Raw genomic sequence first — 19874 nt, forward strand, 5'->3', positions numbered from 1 at the left:
TTTAGGGCCTTGATAAAAATGCAACAATTTAATTTACTTATTTCATTGATGCACAAGTCAAAATGCTGAATAGAAACTTATTGACTCAAAACTTGAGAACCGATAGATCCTAAGGTCTTGGACCAAAATTCTGATAGAATGTAAAACATAATATTAAAGCTTTTATCTAGAAATCAGCAAATAATTAAATTACATTTTAGTATAAGTTCTTCAAAGTTACTGTCAGATTCATTGGGCTTATGAGAGTAGAATGCCTATAGTGCCCTTGAAAAGAAGCCATATGAATAAAGAACTAATGAATGCAGATGAACTTTTATCCATGATCAACATACTTAAAATGGATTGAAATTTCCACATGTCGTCTTGTGTTTCTTGGCGACGTAAGCAAGGCTGCTGAAACCGAGCAAGGAGGGCTCAGAAGCGCCGGCTATTATTGAGAACAATCATCCAGTTTTCTAAGGTCGCTGCTACAGATGAAATAAAGCACAGCACGGCTTCATTTCTTTAACCCGTATCACCACCGTGATTTCTTACAGATTCCGTCGTCAGCTTTCATGGACGTACACGAATGCTTCCAGCAGATGATTGGGAATTAGGTGTCTCACTATGTCGCTAGAACTAGTCATAGGTGCTGTATGTTGTTCTTTAGTAAAATTTCCTTCTCGAAGAGTCTGCCCTATTGCTTACTACTGCAATTTGGGCAATGACTTGTTCAAAATTTGACCAAAAATGTTCATTTCGTTTCCACTATCAGTTCTTTTACTATGTAAGCTTCAATTATATGTTTGTATCATTTGATACATATTACTATGTAAGATTTAATTGTTTGGAATATAATCAGGTAATACTATATCAACATTTTAATTGGTGACGTTTGTTTTTTTAATTATACTAACTTATGTAAACCACATATATTAATATCGTAGCGTAACTCGTACTATTTTTTGTAACCTGAACAACTCGTATCCAGATGGAACTGCGGACCCCATAGATCGGGTTCCTGAGAGCCTTGGTATGGATAGGGTAAGGGTTTGACGTACACTAAGGGGGTGTAATTAACAAAATCCCGTACTGTTCTTTCCTTTTTCACTGTAATTTTCATTAACGAAATCTCATTATCTCTAGTTCTCCAATGTCTCTTTTCTCAGAATTGGCACATAATCTCTAGTTCTACAAAGACACATAATGAAGGATTGATGTGCCTTCATTATGTGTCTTTGTACACTTATTGCATACACTTTTCTGGGCAAATTTGCCGCCATCCGTTCTTTATGTCTATTTACTGTTATATATATATTTTATTGGTAGACTATTTTTCATCATGGAACACTTATCCTATTGTAATTTTGTGATGAGTAGTGGATCAAGTTTGAATTCATTTTAATTAATTTTTTAGTTAAATTTGAAATTTAATTATCATCCAACTTCACGTTGCCGTCAAGAAATGGTATCCATGTAAGGCAAACCGGGGGGGGCGTGTAAATCACAACATTGCTACCCGTTCTAGTGCCACCGTTATACATAGTCGTTTGGTCCGTCGTCCTTTTTTTGGATTTCATCGAGCTCTCTCCATCCTGTCCATAAACAATTAATGGTTCTCTAACCAAGAGATATTTCGGGGCTCCAAATAATCCAATTTAGGGTTTCCAACGGCCAAATTAGTTTCATTCACCATTTTCACAATCTTTTTCCATGTAGAACTTTGGTCCCTCGGTTCTTTCCCTCCCAAATCCGATTCATTGAGTTCTTGTAGCTATGAAGAAGGGGATTTTTGATGCATGCGCCGCAGAAGAAGGGTTGGTTTATCTCGAAAAGGGCTATTCCAGCGAGGGGGAATTGGCCTGCCCCACCGGAACCTGGGAATTATGGCGGTGTGGTTCCTTGCAAGGGGGAAGGTAGAGAGGTGATGGTCGGCAACGCGATGCCGCATCCGGAGGAGCTGTCGTTTCGTCGTGATGGTGAGGATCGTGATGGAGAACAGATGGAGGCGGAGGTGTGGAGGCAGATTAGAGAGGCCGGGTTTCTCGATGAGGTCGTGTTGCAGAGGAGGGATAGGCGAGCACTCGTTCGAAGAGTACTGGAGCTTGAGAAAGAGGTTGAAAGGCCCCATCTTTTCTTCTCCTTATCATCAATGGTTACCTGTGGGTGCAATACATTGCGTTAAGTTATGATAATTGAGATATTGCCCATGTTTCTATTTCATTGATTTTATATTAAGCTATACTTACCTTCTTGCATTGCATTTCTTCAGAAGTATGATCTGAATAATAGATCACATGGATGATATAAAATATAGATTGATGATAAAAGTAAATTTATTTGTTATATTGCATGGAAGATTGTAGAATGGAAAAGCAACATATGTCATGGACTTAGGTGCTTTGCAGTGTATGCTTAACAGTAGATAGTGGAAGCAAACAGTAACCAGGATAGGTCAAGAAATGAGAAAGATGTCTGAAAAAAAAGTAGAAAAGCATCTTTATTTTCCTTGATGGGTTGCCCTACAGTTAAGCTCCCTTTAGAAAGATAGCAAGAATTTGTTGGTTCAGGTAGCCTGCTTAAGTGTTGTTGATTAGATGCTTTCTTTTTAAGTTCCTTATCCTTTCACTTGACTATTGAATTAAAAAAGTCAACTTGACAAGTTGGTTTAATCATGAACTCGGTGATCCAATGACAGTAACTCAGCGAGTTCTTTCCTTTTCACTACCATTTTCATTAACAAAATCTCATTATCTCTGGTTCTCCAATGTCTCTTTCCTCAGAATTGGCATTGGCAAGCAGCCATTTCATCGTTGCATTGTCTTGGTACTATTTACCTGAGAGGCTCTATTAAAATGCTGCTACAACTGATCCTTCTGTTCATGGAAATGTCGAGGATTGATGTGCCTTCAGTATGTGTCTTTGTACACTTATTGCATACACTTTTCTGGGCAAATTTGCCACCATCCATTCTTTATGTCTATTTACTGTTTTATCTATATTTTGTTGGTAGACTATTTTTCATCATGGAACACTTATCCTATTGTAATTTTGTGATAAGTAGTGGATTGAATTCATTTTAATTAATTTTCTAGTTAAATTTGAAATTTAATTGTCATCCAACTTCACGTTGCTGTAAAGAAATGGTATCCATGTAAGGCAAACCTAGGGGGCGTGTAAATCACAACATTGCCACCCGTTCTCGCGCCACCGTTATACATAGCCGTTTGGTCCGTCGTCCTTTTTTTGGGTTTCATCGAGCTCTCTCCATCCTGTCCAAAAATAGTTAACGGTTCTCTGACCAAGAGATATTTCGGGGCTCCAAATAATCCAATTTAGGATTTCCAACGGCCAAATTAGTTTCATTCATCATTTTCACAATCTTTTTCCATGTAGAACTTTGGTCCCTCGGTTCTTTCCCTCCCAAATCCGATTCATTGAGTTCTTGTAGCTATGAAGAAGGGGATTTGCGATGCATGCGCCGTAGAAGAAGGGTTGGTTTCTCTCGTAAAGGGCTATTCTAGCGAGGGGGAATTGGCCTGCCCCACCGGAACCTGGGAATTATGGCGGCGTGGTTCCTTGCAAGGGGGAAGGTAGAGATGTGATGGTCTGCAACGCGATGCTGCATCCGGAGGAGCTGTCGTTTCATGGTGATGGTGAGGCTCGTGATGGAGAACAAATGGAGGCGGAGGTGTGGATGCGGATTAGAGAGGCCGGGTTTCTCGATGAGGCCGTGTTGCAGAGGAGGGATAGGCGAGCACTCGTTCGAAGAGTACTCGAGCTTGAGAAAGAGATTGAAAGGCCCCATCTTTTCTTCTCCTTATCATCAATGGTTAGCTGTCGGTGCAATACATTGCTTTAAGTTATGATAATTGAGATATTGCCCATGTTTCTATTTCATTGATTTTATATTAAGCTATACTTACCTTCTTGCATTGCATTTCTTCAGAAGTATGATCTGAATAATAGATCACTTGGATGATATAAAATACAGATTGATGATAAAAGTAAATTTATTTGTTATATTGCATGGAAGATTGTAGAATGGAAAAGCAACATATGTCATGGACTTAGGTGCTTTACAGTGTATGCTTAACAGTAGATAGTGGAAGCAAACAGTAACCAGGATAGGTCAAGAAATGAGAAAGATGTTTGAAAAAAAAGTAGAAAAGCATCTTTATTTTCCTTGATGGGTTGCCCTACAGTTAAGCTCCCTTTAGAAAGATAGCAAGAATTTGTTGGTTCAGGTAGCCTGCTTAAGTGTTGTTGATTAGATGCTTTCTTTTTAAGTTCCTTATCCTTTCACTTGATTATTGAATTGAAAAAGTCAACTTGACAAGTTGGTTTAATCATGAACTCGGTGATCCAATGACTGATTAATGCCAGTAACTCAGCGAGTTCTTTCCTTTTCACTATCATTTTCATTAACGAAATCTCATTACCTCTAGTTCTCCAATGTCTCTGTCCCCAGAATTGGCATTAGCAAGTAGCCATTTGGTCGTTGCATTGTCTTGGTACCATTTATCGCAGAGGCTCTATTAAAATGCTACTACAACTGATCCTTCTGTTCATGGAAACGTCCAGGATTGATGTGCCTTCATTATGTGTCTTTGTACACTTGTTGCATACATTTTTCTGGGCATATTTGTCGCCATCCATTCTTTATGTCTATTTACTGTTTTATCTATATTTTGTTAGTAGTCTATTTTTCATCATGGAACACTTATCCAATTGTAATTTTATGATAAGTAGTGGATCAATTTTGAATTAATTTTAATTAATTTTCTATTTAAATTTAAAATTTAATTGTCATCCAACTTCACATTGCCATAAAGAAATGGTATCCATGTAAGGCAAACCGAGGGGGCATGTAAATCACAACATTGCCACCCATTCTCGCGCCACAGTTATACATAGTTGTTTGGTCCGTCGTCCTTTTTTTGGGTTTCATCGAGCTCTCTCCATCTTGTCCAAAAATAGTTAATGGTTCTCCGACCAAGAGATATTTCGGGGCTCCAAATAATCCAATTTAGGGTTTCCAACGGCTAAATTAATTTCATTCACCATTTTCACAATCTTTTTCCATGTAGAACTTGGTTCCCTCGGTTCTTTCCCTCCCAAATCCGATTCATTGAGTTCTTATAGCTATGAAGAAGGGGATTTGTGGTGCATGCGCCGTAGAAGAAGGGTTGGTTTCTCTCGAAAAGGGGTATTCCAGCGAGGGGGAATTGGCCTACCCCACCGGAACCTGGGAATTATGGCGGCGTGGTTCCTTGCAAGGGGGAAGGTAGAGAGGTGATGGTCGACAACGCGATGCCGCATCCGGAGGAGCTGTCGTTTCGTGGTGATGGTGAGGATCGTGATGGAGAACAGATGGAGGCGGAGGTGTGGAGGCGGATTAGAGAGGCCGGGTTTCTCGATGAGGCTGTGTTGCAGAGGAGGGATAGGCGAGCACTCGTTCGAAGAGTACTTGAGCTTGAGAAAGAGGTTGAAAGGCCCCATCTTTTCTTCTCCTTATCATCAATGGTTAGCTGTGGGTGCAATACATTGCGTTAAGTTATGATAATTGAGATATTGCTCATGTTTCTATTTCATTGATTTTATATTAAGCTATACTTACCTTCTTGCATTGCATTTCTTCAGAAGTATGATCTGAATAATAGATCACTTGGATGATATAAAATACAGATTGATGATAAAAATAAATTTATTTGTTATATTGCATGGAAGATTGTAGAATGGAAAAGCAACATAAGTCATGGACTTAGGTGCTTTGCAGTGTTTGCTTAACAGTAGACAGTGGAAGCAAACAGTAACTAAGATAGGTCATGAAATGAGAAAGATGTCTGAAAAAAAAATAGAAAAGCATCTTTATTTTCCTTGATGGGTTGCCCTACAGTTAAGCTCCCTATAGAAAGATAGCAAGAATTTATTGGTTCAGGTAGCCAGCTTAAAGTGTTATTGATTAGATGCTTTCTTTTTAAGTTTCTTATCCTTTCACTTGATTATTGAATTGAAAAAGTCAACTTGACAAGTTGGTTTAATCATGAACTCGGTGATCCAATGACTGATTAGTGCCAGTAACTCAGCGAGTTCTTTCCTTTTCACTGTCATTTTCATTAACGAAATCTCATTACCTCTAGTTCTCCAATGTCTCTTTCTCTATAATTGGCATTGGCAAGCAGCCATTTGGTCGTTGCATTGTCTTGGTACCATTTATCTGAGAGGCTCTATAAAAATGCTGTTACAACTGATCCTTCTGTTCATGGAAACGTCCAGGATTGATGTGCTTTCATTATGTGTCTTTCACACTTATTGCATACATTTTTCTGGGCAAATTTGCCGCCATCCGTTCTTTATGTCTATTTACTGTTTTATCTATATTTTGTTGGTAGACTGTTTTTCATCATGGAACACTTATCCTATTGTAATTTTATGATAAATAGTGGATCAAGTTTGAATTCATTTTAATTAATTTTCTAGTTAAATTTGAAATTTAATTGTCATCCAACTGGCCTATTATATGCAGCTTTATCAGTACCAGTATCATATGGGGCTCCTTTTGATAGAGAAGAAGGAATCAGCTGCTAAATACAAAAAGCTATGGCAAGAAATGTCTGAGGCAGTGCAAATCCAAAAGCACATGCAAGCGGCACATAATGTTGCTGTTTCTGAATTTGAAAAGAAAGAGGAAGATATGAGGAGGGCCATGCGCTTTCAGAGGCAGTCCATTGTTAATGTAAACAGTTACCAGATGCTAGACATTTTATTCTCTTCTTTTATCCAAATATTATGCTGCCAGTAACAAAATCATCTATTATGAACTAATTTTCTGTAGTTTCCCGTTTTCCTTATGTTGTTCTTGCCATTCATGTAATAGAAGTTCTTTAATAGGTAGCATTCTCGTTTTCTTTATGCTGCAACAATTGTTTGTATCATCTGCTTATTATTTATAAGAAACATAGGTTATGGATGATATTGTTGATAAAATCCAAGGTAATGGTTAAAATAGACAAGAACATCTAAAGTATCTTACTATAGTACTACACTATGTGATATTCTCAAATAGTTTTTCATCTGCTAAAAAACATTATCAGTACTTCCCATTTTCTTTACTTGTAGTTTCCTTTTCTTTTTTTGCTAGAATGCTCTAAGATACTCTATTTATTTCTCCATCTCTGTCTTATCTATTTATTTTATTTTTTCGTTCAGCTTGAGAAGGCTTTGAATGAGATGCATGCTGAAGTTGCTGAGGCTAAATTGGAATCTCAGAAAAAGTTGTTCGAATTGCATGCTCTTGAGGCCACTGTCGAAGAGAAATACTTGGAGGCTAAAGGAAAGCTACATTCTTTGAATGCCAGGCTAGCAGAAGTTAGTCGGAAAAGTTCCGAGATAGATAGAAGATTACAGGATGTGGAGGCTCGTGAGTGTAAAGTTCATAAAGAATCCTCATTCTTTATCATTGAGTATGCATTTTATGTCACTGCTCAGGTTTTAGATTTTACTAATACTTGATAAAGCATTTTGAACTTTTCAAATAACTTAATGATTTTTGGTGTGATTTATGACATCTAGAAAAAACACTTTTGAGAAGGATCTTGCACAACAAAGAAAGGGTTTGCAAGCTTGGGAACAGGAGCTGCAGGATAGTCAGAAGAAGCTTGCCAGGTGGCATAGCTTTCTAAATGAGAGAGAGATGGAGGCACATGAGAGATGCAACACTCTTAAGAAGAAAGAACAGGAACTTGAAGAGTCATGGAAGACCTTGGAGGTTTTCAATGATTCAATTAAATTGAAAGAAGAGGATATGTTCATGAGGCTTAGAGATTTAGATGCGAAAGAAAAGGTCCGCTTTTTGTATTCCTTGTAATCTTTGATGGATTGTCTTACTTATTTTTCATCTTTGCTTTCTTTATCTAATCAGCAATGACTGCAGGAAGCTGTAATAAAGCAGGAGTTGTTAGAGAAGAAAGAGAAAGAATTACTTGCCATCGAAGATCCACTGAGCAATAGAGAAAGTGTAAGTGCCTATTACAGATGTGGATATTACTTTTTAGGAAAATTCTATTTATTTTCTACTTCAATCTACAAGTTTATTGGCTATTACTTTCTTCTTCCATGTGAACTTGTGTCATCTGGATGATGAAGTTTGGATATTGGTGGTATTGAATCATACAAGGCAGGGAAGAGAGGGGAGGAAGATAGAAGGAAAGCCAGCATATTTAAATGAAATTTGGTTATTTGACTTACATCCATATCAACCGTAAGTAGTGTTATTAAGACATATCTGAACTATGTCTACTTATTTAATAGACAAGTTGAATCTGTTTGAAGAAAGAAATTTCTCCTTCAGATTAGGACACAACTCTCATATACTGCTTGAAAATGACTATTAACATGTATAAGTTTCACAAACTTTTTATTGGGAGGAATAACAAGGGAACATATAACTACTTTTGTAACTTGTCTTGATTCTTTTCATCTATACATTTTAAGTTCTACAATTGGACAGGTGGGCATATTTAGATTCTGCATTCAACCTTTTGACCAATCTCATGAAATTTAGTAGTTGGCCTTGCATGAGAAGATCTGGTGTGATATAAATATATATTAATTTTTATTCGAAACTTAATTTATATTTGTGTGCTTTCCAATTTGAAGCTATCTTAGTTGATAAAAATAGATTTCTTCCCTGTCAAACAATTTGAGAATTTCTGGGATATGATTTTAATTTGTGATTGACTACCTACTTCTGGACAACTTCTTTATTTTATTTTTTCTGCTAGAATGCTCTAACAAGTTCTCTTAAGATTTTATTTTATTTTGTCATTCATGTCTTCAAGACTTCTTCTTTTTCTTCCAACTTGAGTCAGGCAACATATGTATATAAATAATATGAGTGTCTCTAGAAACATTCCAAGAAAGCAATTCATGGTTGGAAACATAGTTAATGACATAATTGATTACTATGTACAAGATAGTCCCAACTAGAAAAAAGAGAAACCGAGCCTAAGGGTGTATCAATCATCAACGACTAATGTTATATGGTTGGTCACAGAAATTTTACTAGGATTGTGACATCAAGGTTTATGGGTGATTGATATGCAAATAGCCACCTCTTTAAATTTGAGCAAGTCAAACATAATCCAATGCAGAATTAGACCTAAAACTGCATAAAATAGAACAAAATTCAGCAACGATTACTTCATTGAAATTCCTTTTTGAGTTTTTTTACTGCATTTTGATTAATTTATTTTCTTAATCTTGTGGAGTTCATCTCTTCCAGCTTTCATACCCTCACCAGTTAGGCTGACATTTCTTTCTTAATTTTTGAAGGTGGACATCCAAAAAATCATTGATGACGATGATTCCATCTTAGAATCTAAAAAAGAAGAGTTTGAGCTGGAAACTGAGATGAATAGAAGAGCTGTTGATGAACAACTGAAAAGGAGAATGGATGTGGTGGCAAATAAGGAAATAATACTTGAGAATAGAAATAAAAATATTTTCAAGAGAGAACAACTTTTGGAGAGAGAAATGAGGAACCTGAAGAACAGAGAGACAAAAGATGACATGATGTTGAATGATTTGAAAGAATCAATTGAAAATGAAAACGAACTGAGACAGGAAAGGAGCAAACTTGAGAAGGAGCGGGAATTGTTCGGTGAGAGAAGATTGCCACTAGTAGAAGATTTAGACCAGCTCTATGATGAAAGAGAAGGGTTTGGTCAATGGAAACACACTGAAGAGGAGAGATTGAGAATGGAGAATTTGGAAGTGCTTGGTCATGTCCAAATGGATCTAGTAGATTCTAGATTGAATGAAGAGGCTTTCAAGGATAAAACAGCCTATCAGAATAAGGACGATATTGAACTGTTTATTGGTGAAAATGCTCATATTGCTCATGAAGTTGATGTCTACACTATGGAGAGGAACCAAGAGAAGGTTAAGGAAACTCTGCATGAAAAGGAGAATGATCCTAACAGGAGAAGCAACATTGTACTAAACAATTGCAACACTTGGAGCAGTCCAGATGAGTCAAAGATTCTAAAGTTGAAAGAGCCAGAAGATCTGTTACAAGGTGAAAAAAAGTTCTTTCTTGGAAAGAAAAATGAAGCTGGTCAAATTACACCAAGAATAAGCCAGGACAATAATGATCAAGTAGAAGAACCTGCCACAAAAGGTGACTATTTGCTTCCACCAGATGAGCAGCTTAAGGCTTGCAGAAATTGTGGAGTCGAGGATGGAGGGGAGTCAATATTGTCTCGTGAGAATGCTGAAGAATCTGACCTGGAAGCACACACATCGCGTATGCAAAGATGTTCAAGATTATTGAACTTTTCTCCTGATAGAATAACCACAGAACGTAGTGACAAGTCTGTTTGTCTTCATGGAGAACCTTTAGGGCATGAAGACAACCTTGAACCTGGGCCATTGCCCGGAGATGTTGATGTTTTCCAGTGGGCTCAGTCTACTAGTGGAGTCCAGTACAGTGCAATACCAGAAAGATTAAACAAAGATAGTGATGCCACAAAATCTTTCCTTGAAATTGCAGATAGTTCTGCAGATATTATGAAGTTATATGATAACCAAAAGTATATGGAAAAAAAGCCTCCTTTTCCCTTTGCTGATGAACAAAAGGACAGGGAGGGATGTTCTGTCTTTCCTGAATTGGATTCTGTGCCTCAGCCTTCGAGACAGAAACAGTGTGATCCTGATGTGAGGAGGTCTGTATTTGCTGAAAATTCATGTTCTGTTAATGCACTTATTGATGATGCCAACCTTGGTGAGACTCCTCAAAGTAAACGCAATGAAAAGTCCATTTACAAAGAAAAAGGTCTTTTCGAAGATGATTCTCTTGAAGAAGGTTCTTTCAGTGATGATCAAGTAGAATTAAGTGATGAGGAGTGGTACCTTTCTGATGAACATGAAACGACGAGTATCGAGCTGGAAGAAGAATCTGCTGAAGCTCATTCTGAGGATGTATCATCACTAGGATGTTGCAGTAAAATGGAAAATTCCCCCGAGACAGATATCCCAGGACTAAAGCGCTATAATTTTAGACTCACCACAATGTATGTAATCTATTTCATAAATCTATTATATATTATGCAAGTTACTCATTATCATCCATTAGATTTCAACTTTCAAGGCTTCAAGCCCTTCTAGTGCGCGTGCAGTTGCATGTCGGACTAAACGAAAGAAGAGAGAAGAGCTTGAGGTGACGCTTGAATGCAAGGTACTGAAGGTTTTTGAGCATGATGGTGAAGAAGCTCAAAGTCATGCATGTGATAGCGAGAGCCTCTCTCAGAAGTGAAACAAAATTTCTCTGCCAAAACCTGTCAAAGGTAAATCTATTTTCTTCTCTATTGGCTGGTTTCAATATCTTTCAGATGTTCAAGGCTCAGATGACCTTTGAGTAACTTTTAAGGAGTTGTCAATGATATCTAATGGTATTAACTAAATAAGGCAGAAGGTAATCAGAATTTCTCAGGGTCAAGAATATGAAGATGTAGCTGTGGTTGATCACAAATCCATTAGGACTAGCTGAGCTAACAGTGCATATTATGACTTCAACTTCTACAAAATTGGAAGGTTTCTCAGAGGAGTTTGGAAAAAGGAGAGATGAGAAACAGTGAAGCTGTCAGTCTGACAGTCTAGCATTCATGGATTTTATTAATTATCTTTTATCATTTCTGTGTTCTCAATTTTTTTTAAAAGAAAACCATTTATTTAACAGACAGTAGTATGCATAATGACATTGAAATCACTGCAACTTTGAGAGAAGTGTATCCAAGACAGAGAAGTCCCCTTTAATCTAGCACCATTTACAAGTTTGTGTGTTCTATTCTGTTGCCAATCCTTACCTTGACACATTTAGCATAAACGTGCACTGTCCTTTAGAATGCTTCTCAGAAACCGAGGATCTTTGAATCTAAACAGGTATTGGACAGCCATTAAAGAGTCGATGCCAACATACAACTTGCACTATCCCTCTTAGAAAGCTTTCTTTAGTCCATCACATTTCCTGGATTTTACTTTTTTTATTTATATGTAATTTCTATGTTCTCAGTCAATATTAAGATACGAAGATAACATAGGAGATACCTTGTACAATTTGGCGATCTCCCATGAGCTGAGCTATCTCTCATAATCTTTAGATGCTATCACTTTTCTTACATTGCTTCATGGACAATGTAGTAAGTATATTTCCTCTGTCTCAGCTTTCTCAATTAAAACTTGTCTTCATGTTCATGTCTTCATTAACCAAGTTTTATAGATAGTTTGTAGTTTGGAATATTAGTAGAATTTATAAAATCATGTATATGAGCATCTTACCTATTCTAGCACTTCTGCCCTATAACTGCTTCATTGTGTTGCTTCCAACCGCGGCAGGTAATGTATGTGAAGATAACTCAGTATGGAGAAAGAAGATTACTTTAATGAAATTTGCAGACTAGAGTCAGAAGGCCAATGAGGACAAAGCCGAATGCACATCGTGAAGTTGTGAAGAATGCATCACCCAGAAGATGATGCTTCATACAAGAAGACGATAGTTATCTACATGCAAAGTGACCAGAAACCTAAAGCTTCCTCGGTTATCCCGGAATTATCTATGCTGTCTGAGAAAACCAACATATCTCTGTACCTTTTTCTTCAAGTTGATTATTCTTTTATTTAATTCCTTTACATCTCATCACTATTGAGATGTCCACTGTATAGGTTTGTGCAGTTGTGCAATTCTTGTTGTCTCTATTTCAGCTTGCAAAGTGTAAGATGAATAATACTACAGATGGCCTTCTGATTGCTCTAAAGTAAAATATGCATTCTCTGTCTATCTTAAAAGAAAATTAACATCAATCTAAGCATAAATAAGTTGTTTTTTGTGTGATTCTTGTTTTATTAGCATATGTATCTCGTTTCTATTAGATTGTATTGCTTCTATCTAATTAGGTAAGATATATTATAGAGATTCTGATAATGATTGTCAATCAATAAAAAGAAAATCCAATTATGATAGGATTTATTAAGAGATAAACTTAATGAGAATGATTCTTCTAATTATCTATTCTAGACTCTTTGCTCTCGTCTATAAATAAATAAGACATTTTAAGGACTAAACACAAGATACGTGAATATGTAACATTATTGAGAGATTACATATCTTTTCTCACTTTCTTCTAATCAACCAATCATTAAGAGATTATAGATCTTCTTTTATTTTTCCTTATCTCTAATTTATCGACCAGTTATGTTATAAATTGTACAAATTAAAAAAAATTCAAAATATTTATTTGAAAATATGGTTTCGTTTGTAGTTATTTTGGTAGTTATTTTTAAAAAATTATGTCTTTTGTGAAAAATATCTATAAATAGGTATTTGAGAGTAAATTATGATGGCATCTTTTTTTAAGATTCTTTATTGTTTGCTCAATACAGATCTTCTAAAGGCTTGTCATATCTATTAAAACTATTTGCATCAAACCCATAACAATCTTATCGAGAAAAGGGTACAAATATCGTTTTTAGGAAAGTATTTATACACATTTCAAGCCTAAATATATTTCTTATAGTATTCTTGATCTTATGTTTGTTATTTGTTTCCAAAGTATTTTCATCATCTTCTTTGTCGTATTTTTCTAACAATCTAAAAACGATATTTTATGAGTTTATACAAATTCACCATAGAGGCCATAAATACTATCAAAATTTTGAATTAAGATTTTGTTCGTTTGGATCGTTTTGATGGAACAAATTTTACCCATTGGCAAGACAAGATGAAGTTCATATTGACTGCTTTGAAGATCTTCTATGTGCTTGATCCAAATCTTTAACCAATTCTTGATCCAACCGATGGTGACACCGATAAAGTCAAGGCCGAACAAAAGAAGAGAAATGAAGATGAAGTCATGTATAAAGGACACATTCTCAATGCTCTTTCGAATCGGTTTTATTATCTTTATATAGCGGAACCATATGCAAAAGCAATTTAGAGTGCTTTGGAATTCAAGTATCATACCAAGGAAGAAGGTGCAAAAAAAATTTTAATTTCTAAATATTTTGATTATAAGTTTGTGGATGATAAGCCAATCTTGGCACAAATGCATGAGCTGCAGGTCATTGTTAATAAATTGAAGGTTGAAAAAATCAAACTTCCTGAACCTTTTCAAGTAGGGGCTATAATAGCCAAGTTGCCTTCATCTTGGAAAAGGTATAGGAAGAAGATTTTGTATGACTCCAAGGATATCACTTTAGAGCAAATTCAAAAACACATTCGAATCGAGGAGGAATCGATGATGAGAGACAAGAGTAAGAACTCTTTTGGTAATATAAAAGCAAATGTTATGAATCAGCTTAAGAATTCGGCAAGCAAAACAAGGAGAATCATTTGGCCCCAAAAGGGATCAAATAAAATTTAAGAAGCCAAAGAGTGGAGGTTGTTTTGTTTGTAGAAAACCTAGTCATTTTGCTAGGGATTGCAGATTTAAAAAAGGTCAGAAACCCGAAGTCAACTCCAGAGATGATAATATAATCACTATGGTGAGCGAAGTGAATGCCATATTTAGCAAGGTTTCTGGTTGGTGGTATGATACTTGTACTACCGTCCATGTTTACTATGATAAGACATTCTTCAAGACTTACAAAGAAATCACAAAAGGGCAAAAGATTCAAATGGGAAATGAAGTTCGTTCTAAGGTGATTGGCAAGGGAAATATGGAACTCACTTTCGCTTCGAGAAAGAAAGTCACTCTTACTAATGTTCTTCATGTACCATATATGAGTAGAAATTTAGTGAGTGGAAATCTCCTTGGCAAACCTAGAATTAAATCTGTATTTGAATCCAGGAAGTTAATTATATCTCATAATGGACTTTTTGTTGGAAAAGACTATTCTGCTGAGGGAATGGTCAAATTATCTATTGTTGATAATGATTCTAAATTTAATAAAGATGTTGCTTCTATTTATATTGTTGATTCTTATTCATTATGGTATGATAGATTAGCATATATTGGAACTAGCATCATTAGAAGAATGGTTAAGTGTGGCTTAATAAATTATTAATTTGATGATCTTAATAAATATGAAATTTATGTTAAATCAAAGATGATGAAAAAATCCTTAAAAAATATTAAAAGATATATTAATTTGTTAGACTTATTAACAAGAGGAGGCAATAGATATTTCATCTTTTATAGATGATATGTCTAGATTCATATATGTACTTATTGAAATATAAAAATGATGCTTTTAATGCTTTTAAGGCATATAAAGCAGAAGTTAAAAATCAATTAGGGAAGAAAATTAAAGTTTTAAGAAGTAACAGAGGAGGAGAATACTTTCCTAATGAATTTAACTTATTTTGTGAACAACATGGCATAATTCATGAATGTTCAGCACCTAAAACACCTAAGCAAAATGGATTAGTAGAAAAAAAAAATAGAACTTATTTAGAGATGATTAATGCTATTTTATTGCATGCTAAATTATCTTATAATTTATGGAGAGAAACTTTACTGGCTACATGTCATATTTTAAATAGAATTTTCTTTAAAAAGAATAAGATCTCTCCATATGAGTTATGGAAAGAAAGACAACCTAACATTGGTTATTTTAAAGTGTGGGGGTGTCGTGCATATTGTAAGAATAATGATCCTCAAAGGACAAAGTTGGGACCTAGAGGAATCAAATGTACATTAGTAGGCTATGCCTCAAATAGCAAAGCATATAGACTTCTTAATTTGAAGTCTAGTATCATAATAGAATCTCGAGATGTGGAGTTCTTTGAACATTTAATGACTTCAAGAAATAATGTTCATCCTCCAACTAGTGAAGAGTCACCAATGGAGACATCTCAAAAGGTTGGTGAGCAACTTAATATTCCTTTGATTGGACATCAATCAAGTTCACAAGAGGTTGGAGAGCAATCTCATGAATTAAGGAGAAGCACTCGTGTACGAAAAGTAAAAACATTAAGATCGGATGAGATTGATTCTCAAAGTATTTCTTTTTACCTTGTAGAAGGAACTAATGAGAGAGTCTTAAAAATAATTCTTCTTGTTTTAAAGAAGCTATGGCCTCTTGTGATACTGCTTTTTGGAAAGATGTTATTAATGATGAGATGGATTCTATTATGTCAAACCACACTTGGGAACTTGTCGATTTACCTTTTGCCTCTAAACCTATTAGTTATAGATGGGTATTTTGTAGGAAGTATTATATATATGGTACTCTTCAAATGTTGAAAGCAAGGTTTATTGCTAAAGGATTTCGACAAAAAGAAGGAATATATTATTTTGACACATATGCTCTTGTGGCTAGGATCACATATATTAGAATTATTTTTGCTTTAGCATCAATTTTTTATCTTTATGTTCATCAAATGGATGTCAAAACGATATTTCTAAATGGAGACCTCGATGAGGAGGTATATATGAAACAACCCGAAAATTTTGTTCTACCGGAAAATAAACATAAAGTGTGTAAACTTATTAAGTGGTTTAAAACAAACTCCAAAGTAGTGGCATGAGAAATTTGATGCAATAATTCTTTCTAATGGATTTGTTCATAATATTACAGATAAATGTGTTTATCTCAAAACTTGTGATGACTATATGGTGATAGTTGCTTTTATGTTGATGATATGATAATAGTGAGCAACAACATGAAAGGTATTGTAGAAACAAAGAGGTTTCTATCTTCAACATTTAAAATGAAAGATCTTGGACAAGTTGATACTATACTAGGTATTAAGGTAAAAAGAAATAGTGGGGGATATGTTTTGAGTCAAACTCATTACATAAAGAAAGTACTAGAGAAATTCAATCATTTAAAAATCAAAGAAGCAAATATCCAGTTTGACCCAAGTATCAAATTAGTCAAGAATATTGGAAGAATAGTGGCTCAATTAGAATATTCAAGTGCTATAGGAAGTCTTATGTCTGCAACGCAGTGCACAAGGCCTGATATAGCATTTGTAGTTAGTAAATTGAGTAGATTTACTAGCAATCCAAATATAAAGCATTGGAAGGCTATTGAAAGAGTTCTTGGGTACCTTAAACGAACCAAAGATTGTGGCATACAATACTCAAAATTTCTTGCTATTTTAGAAGGATATACTGACACAAGTTGGATATCGAGTTTTAGAGATAACAAATCTACTACTAGTTGGGTGTTCACCTTGGGAGGTGATGCTATTTCTTGGAAGAGCAAGAAGCAAACGTATATAACTCACTCAACTATGGAATCAGAATTTATTGCTCTAGTAGATACAGGAAAGGAGGCTGAATGGTTGAGGGACTTTCTATTAGAAATTCCATTGACTTCTAAGAGTGTAAATTCAATTTCTATATTTTGTGATAGTCAAGCCACTTTAGCTCATGTGTATAGTGAAATATATAATGGAAAGTCAAGACATATAAGTCTTAGTATGATTAAGTGAGGAGATTAAATTGAGAGTGGGATTATTTCACTCACATTTGTGAAAATAAGTGAGAATTTAGCTGATCCATTCACCAAACCTCTTACAAGAAAAGTTGTAAGATCAATATTAAAATGGATGGGGCTAAAACTCCTTGAATAAAAGATCCACCAATGATAGCAACCCTACTCAACATTATGAAATGAGTAATGAAGAGTTCAAAGGGTAAAAACAAGTCATTAACAAGTGGAGTGATTTAGAACTTTGAAATATTTTACGAGCCGCATCTAAAGATGTTAAAGTGCTTGTTGTCACCGAATGAGGGTTGAGTTAATTATACTCTTAATGAAATTCAGTCAAGTTAGGATAAGTATCTCAAAGAGTGACAAAGATACTATAAGAACTTCACATATATGAACTTAGAAGTTGTGCCGCTTCGATTGAGAGTTGGAGTTTCTCAATAAAAGTTCAGAAACTTAGATGAGCTCAAGGCTATATTAAGGTTGAGTGAGATTTTATGAGGAATACAAGGATGTTGTATTTATGTGTGTGGTATCACTAGTGTTGTCATTAGGAATAACAAATTCAAAGCTTTTATGCTATTTGGGATTTCGATTTCACTTTGTTCATAAATTCAAATCGAAAGATATATTACTTTATTCATAAATACTATTTAATCATTTGGAGAAAATTTTAAATTTGAACAAGTGGTGGATTGTTATAAATTATTCAAATAAAAAAAATTTTCAAAAGATTTATTTGAAAAGGTAGTTTCCTTTGTAGTTATTTTGGTAATTATTTTTAAAAAATTATGTCTTTTATGAAAAACATCTATAAATAGGTATTTGAGAGTAAATTATGATGACATCTCTTTTATACTCTTTTTCTTTACTCTCAAAGTGATTGAATTAGATATTTTCTAATTTTTTTAAAGATTCTTTATTATTTGCTTAATATAGATCTTCTAAAGGCTTGTCATATTCACTAAAACTATTTGCATCAAACCCATAGCAATCTTATTGAAAAGCGGATACAAATATTATTTTTAAGAAAATATTTATACATATTTTAAGCCTAAATATATTTCATATAATATTCTTGATCTTGTATTTGTTATTTGTTTCCAAAGTATTTTCATCCTCTTCTTTATCATATTTTCTTAGTAGGTCATGTAAAAGATAGAAAAAGTGAAGAAGATGAATCTAATTTTTTTTTAATCAATATTATTGTGATTTTTCGAATATGAGGATGGTGCTGCTACAGATACATATCATAAATCTGATTTTTTATTATTAAATTTTAATTTTGATATTAAATATTTTCTACGTAACAATGTTTTCTATTCTTACGGTTGCTTCCTCCATTAATGTTATAATGTGTATTTGTTGCTGCTGGATGTTCATGCTAGTCATGTCCATTGTAGAATTTGAAAGGTATTGAAGTTTTAGTCATGCCAGCATGTCACTGCGTTGAACAATTCCATGTCATGAAAAAATATTTATTCTTCTTTAAATGCTATAGATACCAAAAATATGTGTCCCTGAAAAAACAACAGAAATTTGAGAAAGACATCAGGTTCTTACCAAGTATGCTGGATGTAACATGGAGGAGTTAGAAAACTTGGATCTTGGTAAATAGTACCTGTTAATGCTGTTTTCTTTCATTGCATTAAACGAATTCAAACCTGAAACTTATCTTCTTAGCATTATAATCTGATTCATCTTTTTAAATTCGTAGAGATTTCACTTCATTGCCACCTCGCTTGTTTCATCACTAATGTGGTAATCAACTAATCCATGTAACTAAATGTATTTTGCATCTACAATTAGGGAGGGAAGATATGATAAGTGCAAAGGAAAAAATCTGGTTATTTTAGACATCAAATAGTGTAAGAAGAAGGCATATTAACATATTTAATTGATCAAGAAATTAATGTTTGATTTGACTCTTATATATATAAGAGGCTCAGATCTCACACCCATGGAATTAATGTGAGGGAAAGAGTAAAAATAAAAATAAGAAAAAAAAATAAGAAAAAATGGGGCTCATAAACCAAGAAAGACTATGATTACGTAAGGAGTTTTCTATTGACATTTTTTTTACTATTTATAATATCATTTTAATTTTTTTAATATTCCTAAGACATCCCTCTACAAATAGATGTAAATATCCTCATCATCTTCCTCTTTTTTCTTTTTTTTCCTCGTAATTATGAGCGACGACGAGCGGGCGATGGTGAGTGATCGGACAACGTTGTAGAGAGTCGGAGGAGGGGAAAGGGACAGCCATGATAGGGCTTCCCCTCATTCCTCCCTGGCATGACCTATTGCATTAGGTGTCACCTATGCCTCCTTCCCAAGTTGTTTTGCTCTTCGATTAAGTGATGACGAGGGGCAAAGACAGGATAAAAGTAGAGTGTGCAAACAAATGTTACTGCCTGAGCACTCGATACTGAACACGAATGATAGTGGAGCCC

General features: G+C 34.8%; 1 protein-coding gene across 7 annotated transcripts; it reads left to right on the forward strand.

Moving 5' to 3' along the window:
* Positions 1 to 1476: 1476 nt before the first annotated feature.
* On the forward strand, positions 1477 to 12817 carry LOC135593587 (nuclear matrix constituent protein 1-like). 7 transcript variants are annotated; one of them, XR_010479708.1, is made up of 9 exons: positions 1477 to 2095; positions 2763 to 2891; positions 6509 to 6718; positions 7192 to 7445; positions 7555 to 7825; positions 7916 to 7999; positions 9316 to 11054; positions 11132 to 11327; positions 12376 to 12817. XR_010479708.1 is itself a non-coding variant. In XM_065083748.1 (9 exons), exons 1-8 carry the CDS (start codon positions 1775 to 1777, stop codon positions 11294 to 11296), a joined length of 3156 nt encoding a protein of 1051 aa, XP_064939820.1. In that variant the 5' UTR covers positions 1477 to 1774; the 3' UTR covers positions 11297 to 11327; positions 12376 to 12817. The 7 variants fall into 7 exon arrangements, 6 of the variants coding, with proteins under 6 accessions (XP_064939820.1, XP_064939821.1, XP_064939822.1 ...); XM_065083748.1 differs by having other exon boundaries at positions 11149 to 11327; XM_065083749.1 differs by lacking the exon at positions 2763 to 2891 and having other exon boundaries at positions 11149 to 11327.
* Positions 12818 to 19874: the final 7057 nt, after the last annotated feature.

This window comes from Musa acuminata, chromosome BXJ1-9, assembly GCF_036884655.1.
Source record: "Musa acuminata AAA Group cultivar baxijiao chromosome BXJ1-9, Cavendish_Baxijiao_AAA, whole genome shotgun sequence".
Classification (NCBI taxonomy): Eukaryota; Viridiplantae; Streptophyta; class Magnoliopsida; order Zingiberales; family Musaceae; genus Musa; species Musa acuminata.

What these genes read in the sequence shown, in the direction of transcription:
- LOC135593587 (XM_065083748.1), top strand. Translation starts at nt 1,775, where the DNA reads ATGCATGCGCCGCAGAAGAAGGGTTGGTTTATCTCGAAAAGGGCTATT. An exon ending in TACTGGAGCTTGAGAAAGAG is followed by an intron (nt 2,096 to 2,762) that starts GTTGAAAGGCCC and finishes CTCTTTCCTCAG; the next exon opens with AATTGGCATTGGCAAGCAGC. An exon ending in AATTTTAGACTCACCACAAT is followed by an intron (nt 11,055 to 11,148) that starts GTATGTAATCTA and finishes AAGCCCTTCTAG; the next exon opens with TGCGCGTGCAGTTGCATGTC.